Raw genomic sequence first — 25,962 nt, 5'->3', positions numbered from 1 at the left:
TTTCCTTTCGGTACATTAGCGAACGATTTCTCTGGATTTTACTTGATTTTTGTGCTGTTTATATATACCATGATTCTTGTTTCTTCTTACCTTAGGATTTGTGAGAGTAGCTGAGAACATGCTGATGATGGTCAACTAGATGACCCACTTTATTTTTGACCATTCGTTTTAGTGCATATCCCTCTTAGAAACATAAGGCCTAGACATTCTGAATTCAGTGCTCTTGAAAACTTGAATTTGTTCACCAAGACTCTTCAACTTCACAGCACGACACACAATGAGCGGAATTAAATTTTTAGGCAGCTTGAGCCTCGGCAAGAAGCCGGGTTTAGCGAAATCAGCACCCCCAAAAAAGAAGAATGCATTTTTCGGCGGAGGAGAAGAATCCGACGATGAAGCCCCTAGCAAACAGCAGCAAGCAACGACATCCAATGTCCAAACCATCACGGAATTAGACGACGACGATTTTGCGTCTGTACCGACCAGAGGAACTACAAAGCCGTCTAGTTCTCGAAAAACAAAGCACACAGTCCCTAAAGAACCACCAAAATTGAAGCGCAAGGCCGAACCGTCAGCAACGCTCGGCGACCTGTCGAACGCGCTGGTGTCGCGCAAGAACCAGGAAGCAGCCGAAAAACTTGACGCGAATATCTACGATTACGATGCTGTATATGATTCCCTGAAGCCGCCGCCGAAGACAAAGAGCGCACAAGAAGACGAGGAGGATGCGCAACCACGCTACATGACAGGCATCGTGGCTGCGGCCGCCGTGCGTAAACGCGATGCAATGGCGGCAGAGCAAGTCAAGGTCGACCGGGAGCGCGAGGCTGAAGGCGACGACTTTGCAGACAAGGAGGTGTTTGTAACTGCTGCGTACAAGAAGCAGCAGGAAGACAAGAAGAAAATGGATGCTGAACTGGCCCAGATCGAGGAGGCCGAAGCCGAGAAGCGCAAGGGTGGTGGCGGCATGACAGACTTTTATAAAAAGATATTGAAGGAGAAAGAGGAAGAGCACAATTCAATCATGCGCGCTGCAGAGCTACGGAGTAAGATGACCCCCGAAGAGCGAGCGCGCGAAGACAAACTACGAGAGGAGTATCGCGAAAAGACTGACGAGGAGCGCGCGCGCGAAATCAACGCCAAGGGCGGCAAAATCGCCATCAACGACGATGGCCAGATTGTAGATAAGCGACAAATGCTGCATGGAGGCTTGAACGTCCTATCTACGAGAAAGAAAGAAGCTTCTACAGAGGTCAAGCCAAGACAACGAGCGCCCGAGCTTGACCGCAAGGCCGGCGTCTTTGGGCCAGGCGGTCGGCAAGCACAGCGGGAGCGACAGTCCAAGATGATTGAAGAGCAGCTGGCGGAATCGCTCAAACGTGCTCGCGAGGAGGAGGAGCAGGAGCGCCAAAAGATCGAGGCCATGACCAAGTCGCGCAAAACTTCATCAGATGTCTCGAGCGCCAAGGAAAGATACTTGGCTAGAAAAAGGGCAGCAGAGGAAGCTAAAAACAAGGACAAAGATATAAAGACATAGAGAGGAAGGTGGGTTTGGGCGGCAGGTTTTTTTTGATATGCGTCAATGATATTTTACTTGGAGTGTTCCCATAATCATACAGTGTTTCTGTTTTACTACAGTTTTCCTCCGTCTATGTGATAATGTTACAAGGCATTCGGAACCCAATGCGCCATTGCATACTCCATCGTCGGTTGCACCAAGCCCAAGCTCACAGCTTAGCCTCGAAGGCTACCAGAGGTCTGCTCTTGCTTTATCCGGGCAATGTAGGTGGCGTTGACGATGTTCCATGACGCCATGTACTTCTCCATGCAGTTGGTCATGCAAGAAGATTCGCCGTTGGACAGCGAGGAGCCAGGGGTGGGCACGCAGGAGGTGAAGCAGCTGCCCTGGAGCTTCTTTAAGCGGCAAGCAAACGGGATGTTAGTGTGCTGATCAGCTGTACAAAGCGCGTTCTGGTGGACATACCTCAATCAGAGTCCGGGCGTTGGCGACCTGGGCCTCGGTCTGGATTTGCTGGATAACAGCACGCTTGATGGAAGCAGAGTCTTCGGCCATTGTGGAAGCGCTGAGTAGAGAAACGTGAAAATCAGATAAAAAGGGTGAGAAACAAAAGTCAAAGCGAGTGGTTGATGGCAGACCCAGAGCTTAGTGAAGCTGGTGATGTCTCATTCAGGAAGACCTGAGAAAAAGCAAGTGTGTGGCGTCAAGTGTGGCATACACCTAGAGTATATGTGGCGTTAAGCGCATCTTCCGGCGTAACTGCTACGGTTGAATATCGGCAGATCTGGAAAAGAGGACAGCTTGTTGGTGTCTTAAGCTTTATGATATGCAGGCGTGGGAGCTTTGGGACTTGGAGTACCTGACCAGCCCGCCCGCCAATTCTCGACTCTAGTAGGGGAACCGGCAATAGTGCAGCTTAACGTTAACCTTACAGCAGCAGCAAGGCTGAAAGTGCCAACCAGCAGCAGACACAGCACAGCACATCTGGTGATTTCTTCAATTCTTTTGTTGATTGCTCCGTTTCCTCATTGGACGTCGTTCTCTCCATTCTTTCTGCCCCTCGACTCTTTGTCTCCTTGCCCCCGGGCCTTTCTCTTGCCTTTGTCTCTTATATTCAGGAGCGCGAACAGGCTTCGACTTCCTGGCGCTCTGCGAAACAACAACCTGTACCAAACAGACAAAGCGACGACCTCTTTATCAGCAGTCTGACTAACGAGACTTCGCCTCCATCACGAACCTGTTAATTCTCTACTGCCCCCACTTCACACTCTCAACATGCGGATACTCTCCACGCTTGTCGCTGGTCTGGGCCTTCTAGGCCTTGGCCATGCAGAGATTCCCGAGGAGAAGGAAGTACGCAGTATCTCGGTATGTATCCTGTACTCTGCGCTTCGTGATGCGCAGCTATAGCCTCTAGAGGCGCCCAATGCTTGCCTGTGACATTGCCCAGGGGAAACATGCTAATCTAATATGTTTACTTTAGCTTCGGACACACACTCTCGTTCAGGTACGGACCATAACACCAATTCTTGAACTTCTCTCCCCTTTCACTGCAATGCGACTCGACCCGAAACACGGCCTGTGACTAACATGACATAGCCCTACCTGGACTCCGATATGCAGAGCAGATGGTACGACTTTGGCGGTGATACCATCATCCGGACCGACTCGTATGTGATACTCTCCTCGAATTACACCGCAACGCCACGTTTATAAAAACTGACCCTGTCTTGTAGACATGTCCGCCTTGCATCCAATCTCCCTTCGCAAGCTGGCTGGATCTTTTCTAGGGTGCCTTTGACGGCCACCAACTGGGAAATCGAGGTCGAGTTCAAGATCAGTGGCACTGGCCAGCTGTTCGGCGATGGCCTTGCCATGTGGCTGACCAAGGGTCGCGCGCAGACCGGCCAGGTATTTGGAAGTACCGATAAGTTTGATGGTCTGGGTATTTTCCTGGACACCTACAAGAACAACCGCCCCGGTGTTGTGTTCCCCTATGTTATGGCTATGATGGGCGATGGTCAGACCTCTTACGACAAGAACAACGACGGCAAGGCCAATGAGCTGGCTGGATGCTCTGCCCGCGGTCTCCGCAATTCGAACGTCCCTACCAAGCTGCGCCTGACCTACTTCCAGGACAAGATCCTGAGACTTGAGCTCCAGTACAAGAGAGAGGACGATTGGCTTGAGTGCTTTGAGGTTGAGAACCCCCCCACCATTCCCCAGGTCGCATACCTGGGCTTCAGTGCCGAGACTGGCGAGCTTAGCGACAACCACGACATCATTGCCGTCAAGGCCAGAAACCTGTACAAGGCGCCTACGGCCTCGAACACCAACAGCAACTCCGGCAGTAGCAAGAACAAGAAGAACAAGGCCAAGACCAAGAGCCATACCGAGGCGGAAAGCGGCAGCTGGACGTGGTTCTTGATCAAGATTGTTCTCTTCCTCATGGTTATTGTCGGTGGATATGTTGGCTTCACTGCATGGAGAGCCCAGCAAGCACGCAAGTCACATCGCTTCTAAGCATTTGTAGTTTATAAGAGACGTGGAGAGAGGTTCCTTGTTGTTTAACTGTTCGCCGAGAAGAAGCTCGTCGGTGGAAACGAACGAAGAAGTGTTTGATTATAGTCTATGGGACTTAGCATTTTACAAGAATCTTGAATATAAGACCTCTAGTGTTCATTCTTTTGAAAGTGAAAGTGTGTAAGATGATGCGTAGTTTTCAGTATTAAGCCAGGCCATGAGAGGAGTTGAGCTCCAAAGTAGTCGAGTTATGGTTTCTAGGGTTTGCTAATGGTACTAGGGTTGATACAATATCAGTGTTTCACAAATAACAAGGGTCAAGAACCTGTGTGACAGACAATGGACGGAGGGCTTAAAGAAAAATTACCAGGCAAAGAAGAGACGCCTGAATGACAAAGAGTACGGCAAGTAAGAAAGATATAAGAGGATAAAGGAGCAGAGTAAGACATGACTATGAGAGACAAAGGCTTGGACTTATATATGTATGTACATGCGTGTAGAAACTATCAGTGTTTAATAGGAGGACTCACTGTTGTCCTGTACGGAGAAGTATCCGGAACGTCACAAGTTCAGACAGTTCAAAGAAAGAGAATGTATTCAATGAAGGGGAAGAAAGGCGAACGATGATCGATGCCTTCTATTCTAGATACTATGGAAGAGAGAGAGAGAGCAGCCCTTTTATGCCCAGAAGTCCATCGATGTCTTGTGCTAGAGTCAAGTAGTAGTCGGAGGAGAATGCCTAGTGAAGCTTAGAAGCAAAGTCTAGTCCGAGCAAGAAAGGAGAAGTGAGGCCTTTTATCATTCAGCTTCCACTAGGTTGGGAATTTTTCACAATAGCATTCCTCTTGTGGCGAGTTGTGATGTTATAGCGTGAACGAGTTGAAGGCAATTCCGATGTAGTCAGAGGAGCACAACCCTAAGATGCTTCTATTTGTAGGGTTGTTATGTTGACAATATCAACAGAAATTACCCCAACTCATGGACTTCTAGAATATTCAAAAAGCTGTCAAGCAACCTTCTAGTAGAAAAGTGCGACTAAAAATAGCCAGGATGGGACGAAGGCTCAAAACAAAGAGTATAAAGGACTTGTATGCACTGAAGCGTATTTGGTCACCCTTCCACCCTTTCGCACATCATAGACAGCTGTCAAAGGTTGAGATAAAGAAATTTTAGCATCTTTTTCATTGGCGCTGAAAACTTACAAGAAGTCATCATGTAGAAGACGGTTGAAGGGCTACATTGCTTGCTTTCTTTAATTTATCGAGAACCATCGTAGACTTGGAACTATGTAAGTGGACTTCTTTGTTCATGGCGGTATATAATATCGGTGGCTTCTCATCCGAGTTGCCATCTTTTTTGTTGTATTCGGTATACCATTGTTTTCACGCCAGCCTTGTTTTATCACGATAACTCCTTCAGTCTTTTGCTTGTTTTTCTGTCTGGTACAGTTAGCATAGCATTCTTCGCCTTCATATTTTCTCTTGACCCTGCATCTCAACCCTCACTTCGAATCATCATGGCTTCCGAGAATCAGCCGGATGTTAGCGGAAGCGTTGGTTCCACCGATAGCTACGTATCGGCCACATTTGATCCCTGGCATACGAGCGGGCGTTTTCAAGCGGGTTTGATTGACGTTGACAGATCTCTGATTGAAATCCAACAAAATCCCGGGCTCCGCAATCTCGACCGGGCCAGGTACATTCCCACCTACAACACTCTGGGCACTCCAGATCAGAATGCTTTCCCTCCGCTCACCGGCATCAACACACTTGCCAAAGCCAAAGAAGCATACAAAGAAGTTATCGATGCTCCCCTAACCCTTGATGAATGGGTTTCGGTGAGTGACAGAATCAGATACAGCCCCGGTCTCCGATATTACGAGGAGGCAAAATACGAAAGAGCCCGAATCTCTCACTGGCTTCACAGTGATGAAGCAACACACAGAACTAAGGGAACTTTCCTAGGCACAAGAATGGGCAGCATCGGCTTGGACATTGTCATTCGTCATTTCATTCGAACTCGCTGGGAGAGTCTGGGATTGTGGGACCCGACCTGGGGCTGCCCCGGCGGCCCTGAACGCAGTTATGCAAATGATCCTACATTTTGGTTTTGGCCCTGGGACAAGCATGCTCGTCTACGAGGTACCCAAACTGGAGGTGGGTCGCAGCCTAATGATATGGAAGACTACTTCGATAGAGATGCTATCGCTGCCATGATTAACCTGCGACTGGAACAGAGACGGGGTGAACCGATCTTTTACGAACTCAAGGAACACACCACCAAGCACTCTAGCCTAGGGGAACGTATGGAATACCTCATTTCGCGGCCCTGGATGCATTTCAACATGGATCGGATATCTGAAGAAGTTCGGATCAAGCAACGTATTCTTCAGCAACAGCCAAACTTGCGTCGAGTCCTGGTTATCGACGACGATGAGATTCGCGATTGGATGAAAGACTACGGTGACTGGGAAGAAGAATGGAGCGAAAAAAAGCTGATCGGCTGGACATGGCCTGGCGAGCCAGGCTTGAATATCAACGAGGACCTGGAGATGGAGCGGCTAAACGATATGACACTGGCATGGGACTTGTGTGAGGTGAGCTTGCTAAGTGCCTGTGGTCTTATCGAATCTGGCAAAAGAGAGGCACTCATGAAGAAGGCAGTCGAGCGAGCTCGAACACTGGACGAGATGGAACTCTTCACTTTTGATCAACCGCTGAGTTCGCGAAACTACCTCGACCATCTTGTTAGTCCCAAGACACACCATCCAACTGTGAACAACCCGATGATTGAGCCATACCCAGGATACACATGGTCCGGGGGATCGACGCCAGTATCGCCTGCTGATAGCGAGATCACCATGAACCTGGTTGTGCGGAAGGACCTTTATTATGAGGACGATACCGACGACGAAAATCTTGAAGGAAACACTAACAATTCTGGCCAGGACATCAACAATACAACCCACAACAACGCGCGTCAAGGACGTGTCGAGTTTGACCAGGGGGCAAGCTTGCCACCCCGAAATGACGGCCGTTCCCGAAACCGGCTACGCTCTCCTCCGCCCCCAAGCCGTTCAAGACGGGTGATTGATGAGAGTGATTACGAGGATGAGGAAGCTGACGAGATTGTCCAGCCAGAATCCTTTATTAGCCCCCTCCATATCGCCGCAAAGGATAGGATTGAAGAGATGGACTTTTTGGCAGCCTATGCTTCGTACACAAACAGAAACAGGAATAACCGCCAGACACAGCCTAAATCCGAGTCCATCATCACCAACACCGATACGGAGGTTGAGAAGGATGCTGGCACGAGCAACCTTGATGAGGGCCCTGGACCATTGCGTACCACAGTCAAATCACCGAAGAAAGGTCTGCGCAAAACAGGTAAGTTCTTTTTTATTGACTTCCTAGTCAGGGTTAAAAATATGCTTATGTTCTGACAAAACGTCTGGGAATTCTCTAGGCAAGCGGGCCCGTCCTGATATTGATGGGGAATTACTACCTTCACCTGCTGTTAAACGCCGGAGAACGAAGGGGAAAGCAGCCCTACAAGCACCGGTCCGTTTCAGTCGGCGGTTGATAAAAGCTGAGCCTGAGTTTGGTGGTATCTAGTAGAGAGGAGCAAAGGGAGAGAGTTTGTTAGTGCTGATGTTCAGCATTAACTATGTTTTTGGCGGCCTGTTGACGCCTGCGATCTTGATTTGTTTGTAGACTTTGCTTGTTCCTGTTTTCTGCTTGATCTTGAAGCTTATTTTTACTTTGACTTTTGCCAAATATACTCTGCTTGTGTTTTCTTCAAAACATAGTTACATGTCTCTTGTTCTCCCTTCCTCGGTATTTATGTCCGCGGATACTGGGTCTCACAGCCACATGGATCTATGTTTTGCAGGGAGAAACAGTTCCTAAGCAATAGTTTTTAGAGAGGGCGAATGTGTGGGACCAGATTACCGCGTAGTTTAGGCTTGAAACTAACTATGTATGCAGACAATGTATATTTGAAGATATTATTCGTCGAGCTTTCATGTTTAGACAATTGGCATTTCTTGAAAATGTAGTAACAAACCAGGGCGTAGAGGTTGAGGTCTGACAGTGCCAGCTGTCTGCTTTTATATGCACAGCTGCTGTCAGCTGGTTATGGTACTCGCCATTTCCTGCCGCAAACAGTAAGACTCACATGGTAGGGTGTCAATGGAGCTGCACCGGAAGGCTTACGTAAGGATTTATGGACAATTCGAGACCTAGCCTAGGCAAGCACCTACCTGCACTTTTCCCATGAGGCAGGTTCTGTTCCCTGAAACCATCAGATCACAGTTCGCGCTTGCCGATTGAGAAAACCACTTCGTATAGTTAAATGATTAGATTACGTGTCTTGCAGCTGTAGCTTTTTTTCTTTTGGAACTGAAGGCAAGTTTCTGAAGGAAAACTTTTCCCTCACCTTAAACATATCACCACCACTATCGCCACCATCAACAAGCACACTCAGCCAGCCATCATCATGAGTTATAGACCAGAGTATTTGGCCGGAACGGCACCATACTTGTATGTACAAATGCATATATATACTTGCGTGCATCCTTGAATGCCTTCACTTCTCCCGCATTTGAGACTTGAGCCTCACACAACCACGTGAGACACGGTCTCTTTCTCCGGGCTCAGGTACTTGTACAAGCAGTACCTGTACCTCTGCTTCCCATCAAGCTGTGCAGAGTCGGTCTCAATCACTTTGCTTGCGTGCAGTCGCTAATCCGGTCGATCAGGCTCCCTAACATCATCTCCAAGTGAGACGAACAATCCACCTGCCAGGCTAGTCTCCAACGCCTGGATCAGCCCTCCGCTGGCCTCCCGCTTGGACTGCGTCAGAAAGCTGTCTCCGTCCTCATCCGGGAGAAGTCCTGCCCTTCAGAGCATCCTGCCGAGCGAAAACCCAGATATATGTGCATCCATATGCACGCTTGTATCTGTACTTGTACCTCTCCGGTGCCGTTGTGCCATTTGCTGCCCCATCCTTCATCACTTGAACACTGTCTCCCTACGGGCCCTGCTGGCTTGCCTTGCGCCTCTGGGCGGGTGCGCTTTTCCTGACTGGTTCTCGCCGCCATGTGCATCCTCATTCATGACTGAGCCTGCCAGGAACAAGACCAGTAATTAGGAACTGGGGCAATATGCAGCCCGCAGCAGCAGATCACCACTGCCCCGTCCTGCCCCCTAGCCCTCTGATCAAAGCTTCTAGCCTTCCTGTCCCAGGTTTCAACCTCCTGCATTTGCAAGCTTGGACTCTGCTTCAGATGCGACGTTCGTCTCTGTTTGGGTCCATCTGTCTTGGTTGGCTGGATGAATTCATCCCGCTTTTGCTTACTCTGTGAGAAGCGACCACGTAACTAAATGCGGACAAAGCCTTATAGCAGGCTTTTTTTTTTTGCCTTCCGCACATGCGTAGTTTTGACTTCGTATTGCCATGCAGGATAGGGAGGAATTTCTACAAAGTAGAGTGCCTCGAAAACTATGTATGGACAAGCAAAATACTATCCGGGTATTCTATCCTGTTGTTACTACTGGCGACAGCTACTTTGGAAGCATCTCATGGTCCATACTATTTGTAAGAGTTGAAGATCTCACTGCTCCAGATACAAGGTATAGATCCGGCCTCCGAGATGCCAAGTCACTCTGGAATGAACTGGCTCTTCTGACAGTGCCCGAATTAGCTCTTTAGCTAGCCTTACCTCGGCCTTCCTCGCGTCTGGCTTGCGCTTGACTCCAGACTTCAGGCTCCAGACTCCAATCTCGCCCGAAGCTTATGCTGGTGGCCGTTCATGTGTTTGTGGCTTTTGTTGCTTCTTGTGTCCGCTCCTATTAGGCCAAGGCTAAGCCATAGCTTTCATACCTCCTTTTAGCTCCCCCCCCCCCCCCCCCCCCGGTTCCTCGTCCTCTTCTCCCCTTCAGCTTTAACTGGATTTCCACCTCGCAACCTCCACCGCCATTATCACAGCTACCCATTTTTCCCTCCATCGCCTAAAAAAAGACCACTGAACAGCAGCCCCTGCAGTGGATCGCGTGCTTTGAAGGATCCAGGATCTCAGCTCAGGCCAACCGAGACGCCTTTTGCTTTCGTTTTGCTTTGCCAACCTTGCTTGGATCACTTGCATTCAGGGTTTGCTCAGCCAGTGCAGTGCTTTGGCTCACTGTGCTTGTACAATAAACCTGGCCTGCTGTTACCTGTCATCAAACTCTTTGGGCGGCCTTTTTTGTTTTATTTTTTTCTGTCTTGTTCAAAAGTCTCACGTTTATTCCTCTTCCCTTTTCCCTTTGCGTCTGGTTTGTCGTCTTCATAATACCCTCCCTATCGCCAGCAGAAGTGTAACGCTCCAGCTACTCTTTTTCTAGCTACATATGTGTATGTACATGAACTATACCTGTAGCACCATCACTTCTTGATCCGACTCCTCTACGCCACAACAAGATATCTTTATCTTTCATAGGCGCATCCCTGAAGAGACCACGCTAAGAACCCCTCTCTCGGTCCTCTACTATTTCTTGCTCATTCTTTATCTTGATCTTGGCCTCCGGTACTTTTTTTTTTCTTTGTGTCTTCGAGTCTTATTTCATAGCTGCCGTATATTATTCCGTCCTCAATTTAACTCCCTCCGATGCCCTCTCTTGGTTTTCTGAAGAAGAAGCGGACACGGGACGGTCAATCTGATTCGACCAGTGGTAGTCAACCCAACAGTCCAGTGTCTGCGAACGGCACTACCTCTAAGCGTTTTGGCAGCCAATCCATTGCCAATATCTTGTCGTCGCATCTACCATCGTCACACCATTCACACTCCCACTCCAACGTGACCTCAAATTCCAACTCGAATCCGCCTACTGGACCTGCCCCCGCGACAACCTCTACAGTCTCGCCTTTGGTGTCGCCTGGTCTCCCAAGTTCCGCAACCTTTGCTGGAACTGCATCTGCACCTGCAACTGCACACACAAACAGCAGCACCACCGCTATCCAGTCGATTGCCCACTCCAAGCCTGATATCCCACTCACGCCAACCCAGCCCTTGACAGCTGCTGAAAACGCCAATCCTGGTGCTGTCAACACCAACGTGATTCCGGGTGGTGGCTCTGACTCGAACGACACAACTCCTACCCAGTCATTTCCAACTTCGCATCCGAACACCAACGGTGGTACTGTACCCCAACAAAACATGCAGGTTCCAATGGCTAGGTCTGGACAAGGCGGAGAGTCGAATGGACTACCGAGCATAAGCATCAGCAATTTAATAAATCCCACAAATGACAACACGGCCTTGCAACAGCAACAGCAACAACAAGCACATCACCAGCAGTATTCTCAGCAGGCGCACCCCCAGTCGACATACGGGGACCACTCCCAGCAGTCTCAACAACACCAGCACCAACTTGCTCAAAATTCGCACCAAACAGGAACCAACGACACAGTCGAAGACACACTCATCATCCAATCTAACGCTCCCCAGTCTCAGCAACCCCACGCTCAATCTCAGCCTCAACCGATGCAACACCACCAGCAACAAGCAGCTCAGATGGTCCAGCCGATGCCGATGCAGCAGCCACAGCAGCAGCAATCCTCTGCGCATGCCATTGCTCAAATGGCAGGTGGTCAGATGCCGGCGCATCAACATCAAAATCAGGTCCAGCCCCAGCAGCAGCCCCAGGCGGTCCATCAACAACAGCAACCTCAGCAGCAGCACCATCAGCACCATCAGCCCATACAACAGATGCAGCAGACACAGGCCCAAGCCCCGCAGCAGCAGCAGCCCGCAGTCAGTAGTGAAGCGCGTGTCACTAAAGGGAAATATACTCTGCAAGACTTTGAGATCCAGCGCACTCTGGGAACTGGCAGTTTTGGTCGTGTGCACTTGGTGCAGTCCAAGCACAACACGCGATTCTATGCTATCAAGGTGCTGAAAAAGGCACAGGTCGTGCGCATGAAGCAGGTTGAGCATACCAACGACGAAAGAAGGATGCTCGGCGAAGTCAAGCATCCGTTTCTGATTACCCTATGGGGTACCTTTCAAGACCCTAAGAACCTGTACATGGTAATGGATTTTGTCGAGGGCGGTGAATTGTTTTCATTGCTTCGCAAGTCAGGAGTACGTCTAGCTCTGGTTCAATCGTTTCCCCCGGTTCCCTCGTGCCTGTTGCCTTGTTTCTTGTTTTCGTCTGATGTCTCTCCCTTGAACAGACATCAACTCTCCTTCCCCCTCCACCCTCTTCTCCCTTTAACGTGTTTGTTTCCTTTGAATGCAATCCACCTGTTCTTATACGAAAAAACCCCCCCACTAACTTTTCTTCTTCACGCAGCGCTTCCCCAATCCGGTCGCCAAGTTTTATGCAGCAGAGGTTGTGCTCGCCTTGGAGTATCTGCATTCCCGCAACATAATCTACCGCGACTTAAAACCAGAGAACTTGCTTTTGGATCGCCACGGCCACCTCAAGATTACGGATTTTGGGTTTGCCAAGCGTGTTCCTGACAAGACGTGGACGCTATGTGGAACTCCTGACTATCTAGCGCCAGAAGTGGTTTCCAGCAAAGGCTACAACAAGTCAGTGGACTGGTGGTCTTTGGGCATCCTTATCTACGAGATGTTGTGTGGTTACACACCCTTCTGGGACAGCGGATCGCCAATGAAGATTTACGAAAACATTCTTCGCGGCACCGTCAACTACCCGGTGTACGTCAACTCTGACGCACGGGACTTGCTTGAGCGACTGATCACGGCCAATCTAACTAAGCGCCTGGGCAACTTGTACGGCGGGTCTCAAGAAGTCAAGGACCATCGGTGGTTTGCCGAGGTTACATGGGACAGACTGGCGCGCAAAGATATCGATGCGCCATACATCCCTCCCGTCAAAGCAGGTGCAGGTGACGCGAGCCAGTTTGACCGGTATCCTGAGGAGCAGGAGCGCTACGGCTCCGATGGACTCGACGAGTAAGTCCTTTTTGTTTTCTGTTGTTTTTTGATCACCTATGGGCGATTTTTACTAACACGCGAGTTTTAGGTACGGGCACATGTTCCCTGACTTTTAGACTGCAGTAGGCGACTCTTGGAGCTCAAGTTGAGCCTTCGCTTTCTTGGGCTTTTGGATATTCACGTGTATCTCGTTCCTTTCTAGATCATTTAGCTGTAGGCTTGTCGACACAGTTTTTTTTCCTTTTTTCGTGGACTTAAAAGCTTTCTATACAAACGCAGTAGTATTAATATGTAACTCACTACACGAACGTTTCTTGACGCAGTAACAGCAGAATAAATATCCTTGTATGTTGTAGACCCTAATACAGGGTTTAGATCAAGTAGGAGGCTGGGGCGAGGAACGAATGTCCGAGGAGAAACCTGGTTCGGAGATGAGGTAGTTAGTTAATTGGAGGAAGAAGAAGAAAAAGTCGATCCCGTGAGATGCTTTGGGGCTCTGATTGTTGTTGTTCTTCCGTGTATTTTGTGTGTCTATAAAAGCACTGGTGCAGGTCACTATACAAGTACCTTGTCGTATGTGAATCACTGCGGTAGAATTTGTGCTACATGTCAAGCATCTTAGCACCACTTTCGGGCTATGATGGTCGAAGCTCTTTTTCCCAGTTCAGTAGACCAACCTAAACAAAGGATACAGAATGAGGGGTTGTGATAGTTACATGAATCAAAAGGCCATGGATGAACAGTAAAATGAGGGGGGGCGTGGGGCTTGAACAACTATACACATACACTTGTATATGTTGTATGTGTCTGTATCACGACACGTTGCCCTGACTAGAAGGGGAAGACGAGACGCGGGCTGGGACCGAGCGTTTGATGGTGGACTTGTGGATGTGGGTAGGCGTCTTTGAGCAGATCTGACGGCTCCATGCTGCTGAAGTGTGAAAAAGAAAGCGCAGCAGACGGGTGTTACATGTTCAACACGAAGGGAGGTCTGTCTTTCTGGACAAAGTACCTAAGGGCTTGAAGGGGGAGCAAGCCAAAGAGCCCAACAGCAAGAGAAAGAAAGGGAAAAAAGGATCAACAAGGAACCCAGGGCCGCCCATGTTGCCATTGGAGAGGCAAGTCGGTCGCTCAGACGTCCGTTGTTCTTTACCGATCCTTATTGAAGGGCCTGTCTGTTTTTTTGCTTGGCTTTTCTTTATTTGTTTCAGTACCAGCCTTTTGACAAGAGAAAAAAAAAGACGCACAGAGTTGCAGCGGGCTTGAATAGTTAGTGGAAGAAGAGGCGGAGGCGAACAGAGCAAGGCAAGGGATGCTGTGGAAAAGGCGGCCAATGAATAGGAGAGACGTCGTAATACGCTGTGGTGTATGTGCACCAGAAAGAAGGCACACCACTGAGGCCTGTATCTAAGTACAAGTACGGGTGAATGTTCAGTCCAGACACACGCGGCTTGACATTGGCGTGCTCTTCGTGTTGATACCGGCCTGCCCACTGCCTGTCGGTGTCTTGCTTGATCTTGAGCTGGCGGATTATTGGCGTTCTTTTTTTCTTTCTTTTTTCTTTATTGGAAGCGCCTCTTTTTGTTTTTGCTAGCCATGGACCGCATCCTGTTTGACCATCTTCTGGAAGAATGCGTCGAGGTGGATGAAAAGACGCAGTACCTCGAAATCCTCAACTACAAGGCAAGTCTCTCAGTGTGCGCTGGGACTGACTCTCTGGCATGTCTGTCATTCTGTTGCTAGGTCTAGAACTCCTCGAAGGTCAACGGAGAACGATACCACATGAACACACGTGCAAGCAGGGCTTTAATAGTCTGCTGGCCGTGTTAATTGGAGGAGGGCAGGACATCTGGGCGTCTCCTTGTGTGAGTTGGTGTGGGCGCACAGGGCGTGACGAGACAAAAGCCAGGCCAGACAGAGAGGCACAGAAGCCCAGAGGGTCGTCCTTGTCCGAAACTGCCCAAGAAAGAGACTAACACGACTGATGCTTTTAGACGGGCTCGACCAGACAAACACATCCGCTGTCACAGGAAGACCTGCACAGCTTCTTATGGCGCGAGGTAAGTCTGGATTGCCCATCCACCGTACCACCCACCTCTGACGTCAGGGTCCTTTTCGTGTCCCTGGCCGCATGGCACAGGCGCAGCGGCGAGCCTGGCGTCGACCAAGTTAGCTTGCCCAGACCAACTTTTCCGGGCACAGGCTTGCTACACCAAGGTCTCACTCTCAGACCAAGACCAGTGTCTAATACATGCTAACCTGCCAGCTAGGGCGCCTTTGATCCCCAGGACAGCCTGCCACGGGAGCACAAAGGCGAGAAGCCATTCAGTGGCTTGCGGCTCGTGTGAGTTGTCTGTTCTCCTTTCCTGCAACCCTGTGCTGACCCATGCCACAGAATGCAAAACAACTGCAGTAATGCAAATACCTTCAAGTCCCATCACATATCGCTCAAGCGCGCAGAGTACAAGAACATGATGGAAGCCTTCAGGCTACCCCTGCGCGCCTTGGAGGGCACTTGCACTGTTGGCCCCTTCTTCTGGACCGGCATGGAAGGCCGGGGGGCCAATCGCTGCTTCCGTATGTTTCCGGCCAACGCTGCTCCGCTCCGCACTCCAAGCTAACCATCATCTGCGCGCAGAAATCATGTGCCGGAAATCCGACGTCCTGAAAAAGGGCAAGACGCGCGGCTGGGAACTCATGCTGTCGTACAACTTTTCGACGCGCATCACGTCCGGCTACCTCAAGACCACGCCGTCCGCCAAGCCGGAACAGATCATGAAGCTGCTGATGGCCGAGTCGACGGCTCCGTCGCTGGCACATCCTTTTGTGCTGCCCATGCTAATCCTCTCGCTGAACGAGCTGTCGTCTGAAAACGACGACCGCCAGCGCCAGGCCCGCGAGCTGCTGCGTCAGCTGGAAAATGCGATTGCCGGGCGCGAGGACGCTGATATCAAGGCCGACCATGTCAAAGACGGCCGGTTCCTGATTCTTGAGCAGATCAACCGCGACCTATACGAGTGCGTATGCAAGGTCTTATGGAAGCGGCCTCGCGCATATCTCAGCATGCTGGCCGAGGTTAGCAGTGGGCTCAAGAGATGGTGGTCGGTGGTAGAACCGAGCGTGCGAAACAACGAAGACATCGCGGATCTGCAGGAGAGCATGGTGTCCAAAGTCAACTTCCATGCTGTCAAGTTACGAGGCATTGAGAGCTATGCTGCTACATCTCTTGAGCGGCTACGTGTGCAGCGGGAGTCGGTGAGTCCACTGCCTTGAAGCAAGTATTGCCCCGACACTCTTAGCGATATCTAACCATCACGCCTCTGTAGCTGTACAACATTATTGCCCAGCGCGAAAGCAAACTCAACCTCGTCATGGCCCGCGAGCAGAAGATTATCGCCAACGCCTCCAAACGCGATGGCACAACGATGAAGACGCTCTCCATCCTCGGTGCTATTTTCCTGCCTGGCACGTATCTTGCGTCAGTCTTTAGCATGACTTTCTTCAACTTCCAGGACAGCGGCGTGCCCAAGGTGTCCAAGGACGTGTGGATGTACTTTGCTCTCACCATCCCCATCACCATTTTTGTTGTCACTGCGTGGTTCGTGCTTGAGGCACGGCGCAAGAAAGAGCACAAGATCCAGGAGGAGCAGGTCAACGACGAATGGGACCGCATGGAACACACAATCATGGAGCAGATGCGCATCAAAACAATCAAGCACCAGCAGACCACGTTGCCAAGCGTGCCCACGTGGCGGCAGGGAGAAAGACCGGTTGATGTAGAACGGCAAGGGAACGCCGAAACTTCATCGTTGCAGGCAAGGATGGAGAAGTTGGTAGGGCAGATAGTGACATGAGGGACGGCGAAGCCGAGGGTTATGGTTATGAGGGAGGGTATTGCACGCAGCTCACGAATTAATGACTTTTTCTTCACAATAGCTTTGATCTAGCGACAATACACGGCCATGAGAATTAATACACAAAATACAAACAAAGAAAACAAACCAGAAATGTACTAGATCTGGATGCGGCCGCCTCCAGAGTCCCCTCCGCTCCCGCTACCCCCGAACAGCCTGAGAATGCCGGACCCATCTCCCTGGCGGCCCGGTCCATCCTCTGCATTCCACGGCGGCCGCATATTATCTCCTAGATCCTGTAGCCAGCGCGGCGTATCTATCGTGTCAATCGTGTTTTTCATGCGGTGCCCAAGTAGCTGGAAAAAGTTTCCGTCGTGCGCCGCCGCTTCCTCGGCCGCAGCCTGTCTCTCCCGCTGTGCTGAAGAGGTTGCGCTACTGTCATGGCGACCTATGGCACGGGCCGCTCCACGACCTGAGCTGTCGCGGGCTGTTGGCACCGAGTGCACGGGGCCGTTGGCAAGGCGCGTGTTCAGCCGGTCAATCGCTTCGGCGTGGCGTGCGGCAAGCGAGTTGCCCCCTAGATCGCGCTCTATCAGGTCCCGGCCTTCACGCCATGCACCGCCTCCGTAACCACGACTGCTCCCGTCCATCTCGTCGTCAGAGTCGTCGGAGTCGCCCATGTTCCATTCAAAGCCAAGGGTCCGGCGAACGCGTCCGTAGAGGCCAAAGAGCGTCGCAAACACCGGTAGGAGCACGAGGGCAGGGAAAATCAGATTAAAGCCACGACCGAGTGCTGTAAAGTCGACGTATTGGCCGAGGAATGAGTGGAACACGGTATCCTCGTACTCAGGCGAGACAAACGTCAGGAAGTTATACGAAAGGGGTACGCTAAGCTTCGCAACTTGTCCCGCATACCAAAATGCGCTCTCATGTGTCGTGTTACGTTTAACAAGAGCACGTCCCCGCCAGACCTTGACTTCAGATATGGACGCAAACACGGCAATGCACATATACAACAGCCAGCAAGCAGCTATGGCCTGACCACCGAATCCGACTTGGCCCTTGGCAGGATCGCTGCTCTGCGCCCAGTGATGAACGACTGAAAGACGAACAAGGGAGAGCTTCGGAAAAGGACCCTTGACAAGCTCAGACCAGATGATGCATATGGAAGCCACAGAAAGAATGGCGCCAAGGATAATGCTCAGGGCCGGGAAGATGTGGACATGAAGAAAGTAGCGAGCATAAGGGGTCAAAAACACGATGCGGTCCCATAAAGGAGCTTCAGGCGATGGCGCACCAAAGTCCAGCTTTTTGGAAGCTTTTGAATCGAGCAAAGTCTGTAAATGTCCTGCCTCGGATACAAGCTGCTGCCACTCCTTCGAATATCGCGTCTGGGCGTGCCTAGCGCGCATCAACTGCCGTGTAATGTCCGCCATGTACTGTTCAGTAATGACTGTGGGAAGCTGGCGGTTAGTGGCATCGGAACCCAGGCTGGTCCTAGTACCAGAACGAAGAAGTGCGCTCTCGGCAATGCTCGCCATGTCAACCAGCTCGTTGATCCACTCGGAAAAGTCTCGCGCACTGCTGCCTTTGCGCCGAGAGAGTTCGCTAATGAGGACCTCAACGTCTTCGAGAGCCAGACGGGCATCGTCCAGTTTTTCATGAACACGTGGCGCATGGGTTTGCAAGCGACGAAGGCGACCGCTGAGATTAGCGCACCGGAAAAGGTTGCGGGGAATCGAGACCAGGCCATGGCCCATAAGGTAGATAGCAAACAGCAGACCCCAGCAATAGGAGAGAGCCATGATGGTTGTCTTGAGAGAAGACATGGTGAAGCCGTAGCTAAATATCAAGTATACAAGGCCAACAAGCGAAGAGCCAAAGACAATGGCGTGGAATTGCGCATTTTGGCGCAGAGAGTACATGAAACGATCGTAGGGTTCGCGGAAGCCAGAATCGGCGTATTCGCCCAGGACGGGGAGGATGAGCCTGAAGGGTCAGCGGGATGAATGGGAGAAACATAGGGACCAGACAGCAAAAAGAGCGAGCAGACATACCAGGTTAAGCAAAAAGTCAGCCAGTAAGTAATGCGCCACCAAACCAGAAGTAGCCGCTGTGAAAGCCAGATACCCCGCGAAGCCACATCTCCGGCCGCAGAACTAGACGACAGGTCGATGGGAACCAGCAAAACAATACCGGCAGGTAGAAAAAGCGCTAGAAATAGTGGCACGATATAGAAGCCCGGAGTCTGGCGCAGCGGAAGATAATATCGCAGCGTCAGAAGCACCACTATAGAAATCAGCGCCAATAAGACGGCCGACAAGACCTCAGACAAGAACAGGTTTACCATGGCGGCTATCGTAGCGGAAGATTCCAACGAAGAGACACAATTAAATGAAGTACGGTCGCAATCAATTAATAGTTTCCTAGGGTGGCATGATGGTACCGGCGGGCGGTTCAGTCGACCGAGGCAAAGCCGGTGATGCAAGATAAGACGGACTTTATAGCGGTAAAAGAATCGGGCAAAAAACAAAGCTCTACGCACAGCGGCGAGATTTCTTGGAGAGCTATCAGTGGGCGCCTCGGTCGGCAGATCGGCGAGTTGACGTAGATGAAAATCGGAAAAGAAAAGAATTCTCATGGAGCATTGCCATTAGCGTTTGGTTGCATTCAAAGGCGCAGCCTGTAAATACGTCATGAAGCTGTCAGCCATACCAACATAGTCTCAGCCACAATTACAAAATGTGGCGCTCGCTGTCGCGCGGCGAGACGCGTCTTGGACAAAAAGAAAAGTATCGCGACTTGCTGCTAGGAGACGACGAACAGGCCCTCACGTACACAGAAAACAAATATTACACTGTGACTAGTGCTTCTCATAACTCCAACCTGATTTATCCAGGCTTCTAGTTGCCCGGAAAAAAAGCACAGCCCGATCGCTTCTGCAAATATCTTGAACTACATCGCCGAATATTAGAACGTTGCGACCAAGGTTCAGAACACCAAAACACAGCCCTTGAACCCTTCGTACAAGCATCCCCAAAGGCATTACACCCACTGGGAAACACAAAAAAAGTTACACAATGGCTGGCATTGATACTGACGAGTGTAAGCTGCCCCGGCGACGACTATCAAAGCCACCTTCACATGCTAATGCATTGTCTACTTTCCAGGGTCAACCAATTCTACAGAGACCACTACTATCACCTTAACGCGCCTCTCAGCCAACGGCTCCAAGCACGAACTCTCTCATGTAGCCAGTTTCAAGCCTACCTTCACCCACCAGCTGTTTGGTGAACAGGAGCAAATATTTGGCTACAAGGGCCTCAAAACGGACATACAGGTTCTCGAGCACTGCCCACGGACGCGCATCACCATCAAGTACGATAAAAAGTTCCCGAAACAAGGCGATGTCGAGGCAGACGATGTCGAGGATGTTTGGCGGGAGATCATTGATGAAGGTGAGCATTACTCTATAGGTGGAAGTCTCGAGTTCTGCTTGTTCAATGTTGCTAACTGTTATTCGAATGTGTATAGACGCTTTTGTCGATGAAGAGACCTATCTGAACAAGGCAAAGGCCGTTGAACAGCAAAAGCCTGCCGGCGAACTCTGCCACTCAGGGGAAATAGCGCCATCGTCAAACTACGAGGTCTGGCACGGACGACTCAGCACACCCGCAGTATACGAGAGCTTCACCGCCATGGACTTCCTCAGTCCGCTCCTGATTGACGGCGGTTCGACCATCACCGAAAGCCCGGACCTATCGACAAACCACAATTGGAGAATATTCAGCGTATATCGCAAAGATGCCTCGACCAAGGACAGACACAGTCTCGTAGGCTATGCCACTGTATACACGCTTTACCATTTCTCCCCCGACTATAAGCCTTCCTTCCCAGCAGGCTCCGGGACAGAATCAGAAGATCAAGGTGCCAAAGCTGATGCCGATGAACCTTGCACGCGCAGAATCGCCCAGTTTGTGGTCCTCCCACCATACCAGAACCAAGGCGTTGGCCAGTTCCTCTATGCCGCCATCTACAACCACTACTACAAAGACGCCAGCACGAAGCGACTCATTGTTGAGTCCCCTAGCAACGACTTTGATGATCTTCGTGATGTCTCTGATTTGGTGTTCTTGCACCAGCTTGAACAGTGCAAGTCTATCAAGATTAACACCAGCTACAATCCACCCAAGTCAGCTTCCAAGAAGGGCAAGACACCCGACACGGCCAATAAGCCCAGCTTCGAGAAGTCACTCATGCTGGATATGGACATCCTCAGTAGCCTACAGCGTGACATGAAGATCCCGTCTCGCCAGTTTCAGCGCATAGTCGAGATCCAGCTCATGGCGCAACTACCGCGCAGCGTACGCCCCGCCATTGAGCCCCCTACAACAAAGCCGACAGCTGCCGATCTGCACCACTACCGTTTGTGGTCACTACTTGTCAAGGAGCGCCTGGTCCGCCAGCACGGCGATGCTCTGACGGAACTGGAGCACGAAGACCGTATCTTACGCCTCAACGAAACACTACATAGCATTGGCCTCGACTATGCGCGTCTACTTAGCAAAGTGGAGCGCGCTGAAGCTCGCACCAAGGTGGTTCCAGAGACCATCCCAGGCACAAAGAGCCGCAAGGAAAAGCGAAAGCTAGACGATTCCGATCAGTCTGAGGACGAAGCTGAAGCTGAAACTAAGCGGCGCAAGGTCAACGAAGTTGTGCCACAAATGGAATCAACCGGGGAGATTTCATCTGAAAAGGGCGCTACTCAGAACATCATTGTCCCTACACAAGCGGAGGATCCCGCTTCCCACGAACCCTCCCAGACAAGTTCATCGAAGCAGTCTTCTTGAGAGACAATTTCATATGCGTGTACGGCGTTTAACGTAAAAAATGCATCTCCCTTACTACCGTTCACCTATAACTTTTTGTAATAATAACTGTCTAGTTGACCATGATGTGCAACGGTGAAAATTCAAGAGTAGAATATCGTCGTATAAATACGATACATTGATGTCGCGAAAGAGTTAGTGGCGAGTGCCATTGACGTTCTTGGCACCCTGACCAAGCTGGCTGGCGACAACGGTAGCCTCTCTCACAGCGCGGGCCACAGATCCACGGACAGCCGCCTCGTCCAAAACCATCAGTCCGCCAATGGTGCAGCCACCGGGCGTGCTGACCTTGTTCCGCAGCACAGCGGGATGCTCGCCCTGAAGAATCAGCGACGCAGCACCACGCATCGCCTGCGCCGCCATCTTCTGCGCCTCGGCGCACGGGAGGCCCATGGCCACGGCACCGTCGGCCGCCGCCTCGCACACCAACGCAAAGAAGGCAGGACCCGAACCGCACAGCGAAGTGCACACGTCCATGTAGCTGGGCGCCAGGTGCGACACCTTGCCGATCTGCTCAAACACCCACGTGATCAGCGCCTGCTGTGCCTCGGGCAGCGGCGGCGTAACCGTCTGGATCACCGTCATGCCCTCGCGGATCAGCGATGCCGTGTTGGGCATGGCGCGTACCACGCGTACGGCATCTCCCGGAACGTCATCGCCGTAGATGATCTGGGTGATGTCCTCGGCCGTCACGCCGGCCAGAATGCTGATCAGCAGCTTGCCAGAAAGCGCCTCGCGCATGCCGTCGGCCGACAGGATCTCCTTGACCATCCAAGGCTTGCAGCCGAGCAGCACGACGTCGGCTTGAGACACCGCCGCGACATTCTGGTCCGCGACAACACTCAGGCGTGATGAGTACGCAGACAGAGCGTTGCTAACGCGAGTCACGGACTCGGGGCGCTTGACACAAGCGATGAAGCGTCTGGGTAGTTGTGCGGGAAGGTTGGCGGGCGGGGTGGTCATGGATTCGATCTCAGTCAGAGATGCGAGGATACCACCAACAATAGCAACACCCATGGTGCCTGTATTAGGGTTAGTATCTAGGTTCAAGTAGAGCCATCGTGAGAAAGGCATACGCACCGCAGCCCAGGGCGGCCATGGTAAGATCAAGGTGAGTCATTGTTAAGTATGAGTGATTTATGAAGACTATGTGCTGATTGGAAAAAGTTGCTTGGAGCAGAAAACACCGTCAAAACTTATAAACCGGCGACATGCTCCGATGCGGAGTCGGCCCATTCGACAGAAGCCCAAAAAGCTGAAGGCGGCAGAAAAAGGGACCATTTCACCGCCTGGTAGAGTAGCTTTTCTAGGAAGGTCACAAAGTATTAATTTTCTTAGACTCTGTATAATGGTTTGGTTTCCAGTATAATTTACAGCCCAACCTGGTGAACCATATTCGCGCGGCCGATGCAAAGCGGAAATTGGTACGCACACTGTATATGCTAACCCTAGAAGCTATCGTAAGTTTTCAGGGTTGGCTGTTTAGTGCTTTCTCAATATCAAATGGCTAATGGGTGCTGTGAACGAAGGTTGTCAAGAATCTGACATAAAGATCAACAAACATTTTCGTGTACGCTCTTATTTTTCCTACTACCAGCAACTACCCCCTACACATCATAACCTGTCTAGCTTTCAAGATATTCAAGTATCCGCTATGGCCGACCCCTTTGAAGTGCGCGTCCGCTTCACGCAGATGCTTGCCAACCTAAATGCTTCAAATACTGCTTCACAAAAGGCAGCGCAGTTTCTGCTCAAGCATAGATCGATGAGCGAGGATCTGCATTCATGTATCATCGAGCAAGTCGAACACGTGAGCATCGCCATGTATCGCGCTGGAAAGAGTTGCCGGGCTGACACCATATCATAGCTAAACAACATGAATGTCCGCGCCAACATCATGTGCTTCATTGAAGTATTTATGGACGTAGCCACGAAGGATTCCCAGCTTAACGATGCTGCTAGCGACTATATCACCATGTTGAGGCGAGATATCGTACATATTGTCAAATATGTAGCACCATGTGATGCCCTAGGCCATGTGAACCTCACCATCACCAGACTGGTATGTCCTCTTTTGCTGACGCCTTCAAGTATTTTGCGGACAAATTATCTGACATTTTGTGTAGGTTGTGGAGAATCTTGAACGCAAAGGGCATATCCCAAGTGAAATATGTACTGAATTGCACAGCTGGTTTCACCAGCACGATGCTATTCTCAAGAACAGCGACCCATTTGACTTGCCACCTGTCGGAGAAGAAAACAAATCGGTCTCCCCACAGGCCGTACCACCCACAGCAGATGCACCGAGGGTGCGCATGGCTCGGAAACACATCGAACAGCGTCTGGAGGAGGACCGCGAGCGACATAAACGCCTGCGCGAAAACATCTGGGCAGTGCCGAGCGGGCCGGGCGACAAGGCAGAGTGGGAGCGCATATGGGAGGAGACGAGCGACTTGGGTGAAGACGACTACCGCCTGGCTCGCGAAGAGGCGGAAGAGAGAAATGGCGTGTTGGCAGATTATTGCGAGCACTGGCGGGAGAAGATTGCGGCTCGGGATTCGGATCCTGTATCGACGAGTACATGAAGATGAGAAGGGAACTTGAACATATACCCTTTTGGTTTTGGGGAGGTTTAGTTATAAAAACACATAGATCTTTGTCACCAGTTCATTTGGGTTATGAGATGTTTGTATATTCTTCATATTGTTACAGGTAATTTGTACATCGAGGGCGTCTAGAAGTTGGCCCTCTCGACAATTCAGAAAAGAGGGGATGCGCTTTATGGCCACAATCATCGCACACAGGAACCAACTGATGCGCAGGACCTCATCAAATGGCTCCTCACTGGCCCAGTTCCTGGCCAACGATATCCCAAAGAGACTGCTTTCGTGTCCATGTCGTATCCCTCCAGGCGTCAGTTTCAGATCCCTCGACCCTGGCCCCAGAGGCAAAGAGAAAAAGCAGGACAGCAAAGAAAAGAAAAACATGTTCTTGTACCAGTGGTCTTACTCCATGGAGACAGTGGCGCCCAGCTCCTTCATGGCCGCAATAATCTTCTCCGCCTCATCCTTGGGCACATTGTCCTTCATGGTCTTGGGAGCGCTCTCGACGAACTTTTTGCTGTCTACGAGACTGAGACCCAGCAGGCCCTTGATTTCCTTGATGACCTTGGCCTTGGAGGCGGTCTCAAACTTCTCCAGCTTCAGCGTGAACACGCTTTTGGCAGCGGCAGCCGGTGCAGGTGCCTCCTCCTCGGCAGCAGCAGCGGGAGCAGCGGCGGGAGCAGCAGCGAAACCACCGACGGGAAGGTCGGGGATGTTCAGTCGAGTCTGTTGAGTACAGAGAAGAAAGGGTTAGAAAACGAAACTCAAAAATATGTCTGGGTGGCTCGGAGCAACGGCCATGTGTAGAGGCCGTAGACAGGTTTTAGAGCGCCAAGACCTAGGTCAAGACATCCGAAAAGTCGCCCGTTGATAGAAGCATGGACAGGGCCGATAACGTACCTTCAAGCTGGACACCAGATCGGCAGTCTCCAGAAGGGTCAGGGTGCTGATCTGGTCAACGATGGCGGCAATCTTGGCGTTGACGGGGGCAGCCGCAGCTTCAGTGGAGTTGAATCTCTGGTTCACGGCAACAGAGGATCTGGTAGAAGCGACTGAGGGGCGGAGAGCGGCCGCAGAGCGCAGCGACCGGGCGCAACGAAGCGATATCGACGACATGACGGGCGGGATGTGTGTGACGGAGGGGGTTTCTGTTGTCTTCTGGCAGGGGACAGGAGCACAAAGCGAGGGCGGCGGCGGAATAGGCGACCCAGGATCAAGAGAGGCAGTGGGCGGGTGAGGAACGGGCGGAGGGCGGCCAATAGGCTGAATGGATTTCCGGGGTGCTCGACTGATGGTAAGATTTTCGGAAGCCTCGCGATGAAGTTGTGGTGCAGCCAAAGCTCGGCGTACCAACTTTTACGGGCCTTGCCATTGGGCTTTTGTGATTGGCCAATGGATACCTTTTTCCGAAGAACAGCCGGACAGGTGTGAATCTGGAGTTTGGGAGTCAAAATCCCCGCATTTGCACAGGCTGCGTCCGCATTATAGGATTATTTTGGGCTGAACAGGGAACCCCACCCCAGAATATGTACCCGGTAGCAGATCCCTGCTTATCGCCGTTTATCGACCTCTAGACCGACGATAAGAGCGCCTTATCGTCGGTGAGCCCAAAAAAAAATCCAGAGGAGCG

The 25,962-nt window shown here is 51.1% G+C and overlaps 11 protein-coding genes across 11 annotated transcripts; 7 read left to right on the top strand and 4 right to left on the bottom strand.

Annotated features, from left to right (window-relative positions):
- Positions 1 to 277: 277 nt before the first annotated feature.
- Positions 278 to 1,537, top strand: BROUX77_004659 (uncharacterized protein; the record flags this gene model as incomplete). Its single annotated transcript, XM_073749446.1, has 1 exon — positions 278 to 1,537. The coding sequence occupies one exon, from the start codon at positions 278 to 280 to the stop codon at positions 1,535 to 1,537; it is 1,260 nt and encodes a 419-aa protein (XP_073605116.1).
- Positions 1,538 to 1,734: 197 nt separating this feature from the next.
- BROUX77_004658 (uncharacterized protein) lies at positions 1,735 to 2,074 on the bottom strand (the record flags this gene model as incomplete). Its single annotated transcript, XM_073749445.1, has 2 exons — positions 1,735 to 1,914; positions 1,985 to 2,074. 2 exons carry the CDS (start codon positions 2,072 to 2,074, stop codon positions 1,735 to 1,737), a joined length of 270 nt encoding a protein of 89 aa, XP_073605115.1.
- A 720-nt stretch (positions 2,075 to 2,794) lies between these two features.
- Positions 2,795 to 4,042, top strand: BROUX77_004657 (uncharacterized protein; the record flags this gene model as incomplete). Its single annotated transcript, XM_073749443.1, has 4 exons — positions 2,795 to 2,887; positions 3,003 to 3,026; positions 3,119 to 3,189; positions 3,256 to 4,042. The coding sequence occupies 4 exons, from the start codon at positions 2,795 to 2,797 to the stop codon at positions 4,040 to 4,042; spliced, it is 975 nt and encodes a 324-aa protein (XP_073605114.1).
- Positions 4,043 to 5,558: 1,516 nt separating this feature from the next.
- Positions 5,559 to 7,656, top strand: BROUX77_004656 (uncharacterized protein; the record flags this gene model as incomplete). The annotated part of the gene is made up of 2 exons (XM_073749442.1): positions 5,559 to 7,428; positions 7,508 to 7,656. 2 exons carry the CDS (start codon positions 5,559 to 5,561, stop codon positions 7,654 to 7,656), a joined length of 2,019 nt encoding a protein of 672 aa, XP_073605113.1.
- A 3,032-nt stretch (positions 7,657 to 10,688) lies between these two features.
- Positions 10,689 to 13,102, top strand: BROUX77_004655 (uncharacterized protein; the record flags this gene model as incomplete). The annotated part of the gene is made up of 3 exons (XM_073749441.1): positions 10,689 to 12,164; positions 12,376 to 13,004; positions 13,075 to 13,102. 3 exons carry the CDS (start codon positions 10,689 to 10,691, stop codon positions 13,100 to 13,102), a joined length of 2,133 nt encoding a protein of 710 aa, XP_073605112.1.
- Positions 13,103 to 14,582: 1,480 nt separating this feature from the next.
- BROUX77_004654 (uncharacterized protein) lies at positions 14,583 to 16,840 on the top strand (the record flags this gene model as incomplete). Its single annotated transcript, XM_073749440.1, has 6 exons — positions 14,583 to 14,681; positions 14,981 to 15,046; positions 15,257 to 15,330; positions 15,382 to 15,563; positions 15,625 to 16,241; positions 16,313 to 16,840. 6 exons carry the CDS (start codon positions 14,583 to 14,585, stop codon positions 16,838 to 16,840), a joined length of 1,566 nt encoding a protein of 521 aa, XP_073605111.1.
- Positions 16,841 to 16,998: 158 nt separating this feature from the next.
- Positions 16,999 to 19,190, bottom strand: BROUX77_004653 (uncharacterized protein; the record flags this gene model as incomplete). The annotated part of the gene is made up of 2 exons (XM_073749439.1): positions 16,999 to 18,829; positions 18,898 to 19,190. 2 exons carry the CDS (start codon positions 19,188 to 19,190, stop codon positions 16,999 to 17,001), a joined length of 2,124 nt encoding a protein of 707 aa, XP_073605110.1.
- Positions 19,191 to 19,920: 730 nt separating this feature from the next.
- Positions 19,921 to 21,690, top strand: BROUX77_004652 (uncharacterized protein; the record flags this gene model as incomplete). Its single annotated transcript, XM_073749438.1, has 3 exons — positions 19,921 to 19,945; positions 20,011 to 20,298; positions 20,375 to 21,690. The coding sequence occupies 3 exons, from the start codon at positions 19,921 to 19,923 to the stop codon at positions 21,688 to 21,690; spliced, it is 1,629 nt and encodes a 542-aa protein (XP_073605109.1).
- Positions 21,691 to 21,864: 174 nt separating this feature from the next.
- On the bottom strand, positions 21,865 to 22,849 carry BROUX77_004651 (uncharacterized protein; the record flags this gene model as incomplete). The annotated part of the gene is made up of 2 exons (XM_073749437.1): positions 21,865 to 22,751; positions 22,810 to 22,849. 2 exons carry the CDS (start codon positions 22,847 to 22,849, stop codon positions 21,865 to 21,867), a joined length of 927 nt encoding a protein of 308 aa, XP_073605108.1.
- A 534-nt stretch (positions 22,850 to 23,383) lies between these two features.
- BROUX77_004650 (uncharacterized protein) lies at positions 23,384 to 24,314 on the top strand (the record flags this gene model as incomplete). The annotated part of the gene is made up of 3 exons (XM_073749436.1): positions 23,384 to 23,539; positions 23,597 to 23,791; positions 23,856 to 24,314. 3 exons carry the CDS (start codon positions 23,384 to 23,386, stop codon positions 24,312 to 24,314), a joined length of 810 nt encoding a protein of 269 aa, XP_073605107.1.
- A 420-nt stretch (positions 24,315 to 24,734) lies between these two features.
- Positions 24,735 to 25,448, bottom strand: BROUX77_004649 (uncharacterized protein; the record flags this gene model as incomplete). Its single annotated transcript, XM_073749435.1, has 2 exons — positions 24,735 to 25,058; positions 25,233 to 25,448. The coding sequence occupies 2 exons, from the start codon at positions 25,446 to 25,448 to the stop codon at positions 24,735 to 24,737; spliced, it is 540 nt and encodes a 179-aa protein (XP_073605106.1).
- Positions 25,449 to 25,962: the final 514 nt, after the last annotated feature.

This window comes from Berkeleyomyces rouxiae (genome assembly GCF_048999995.1).
Source record: "Berkeleyomyces rouxiae strain 22BRR77 chromosome Unknown BrBRR77_ptg000004l, whole genome shotgun sequence".
NCBI lineage: Eukaryota > Fungi > Ascomycota > Sordariomycetes > Microascales > Ceratocystidaceae > Berkeleyomyces > Berkeleyomyces rouxiae.
Note: the sequence above shows the minus strand (reverse complement) of the source record. Positions and strands in the feature narration are given on the sequence as shown.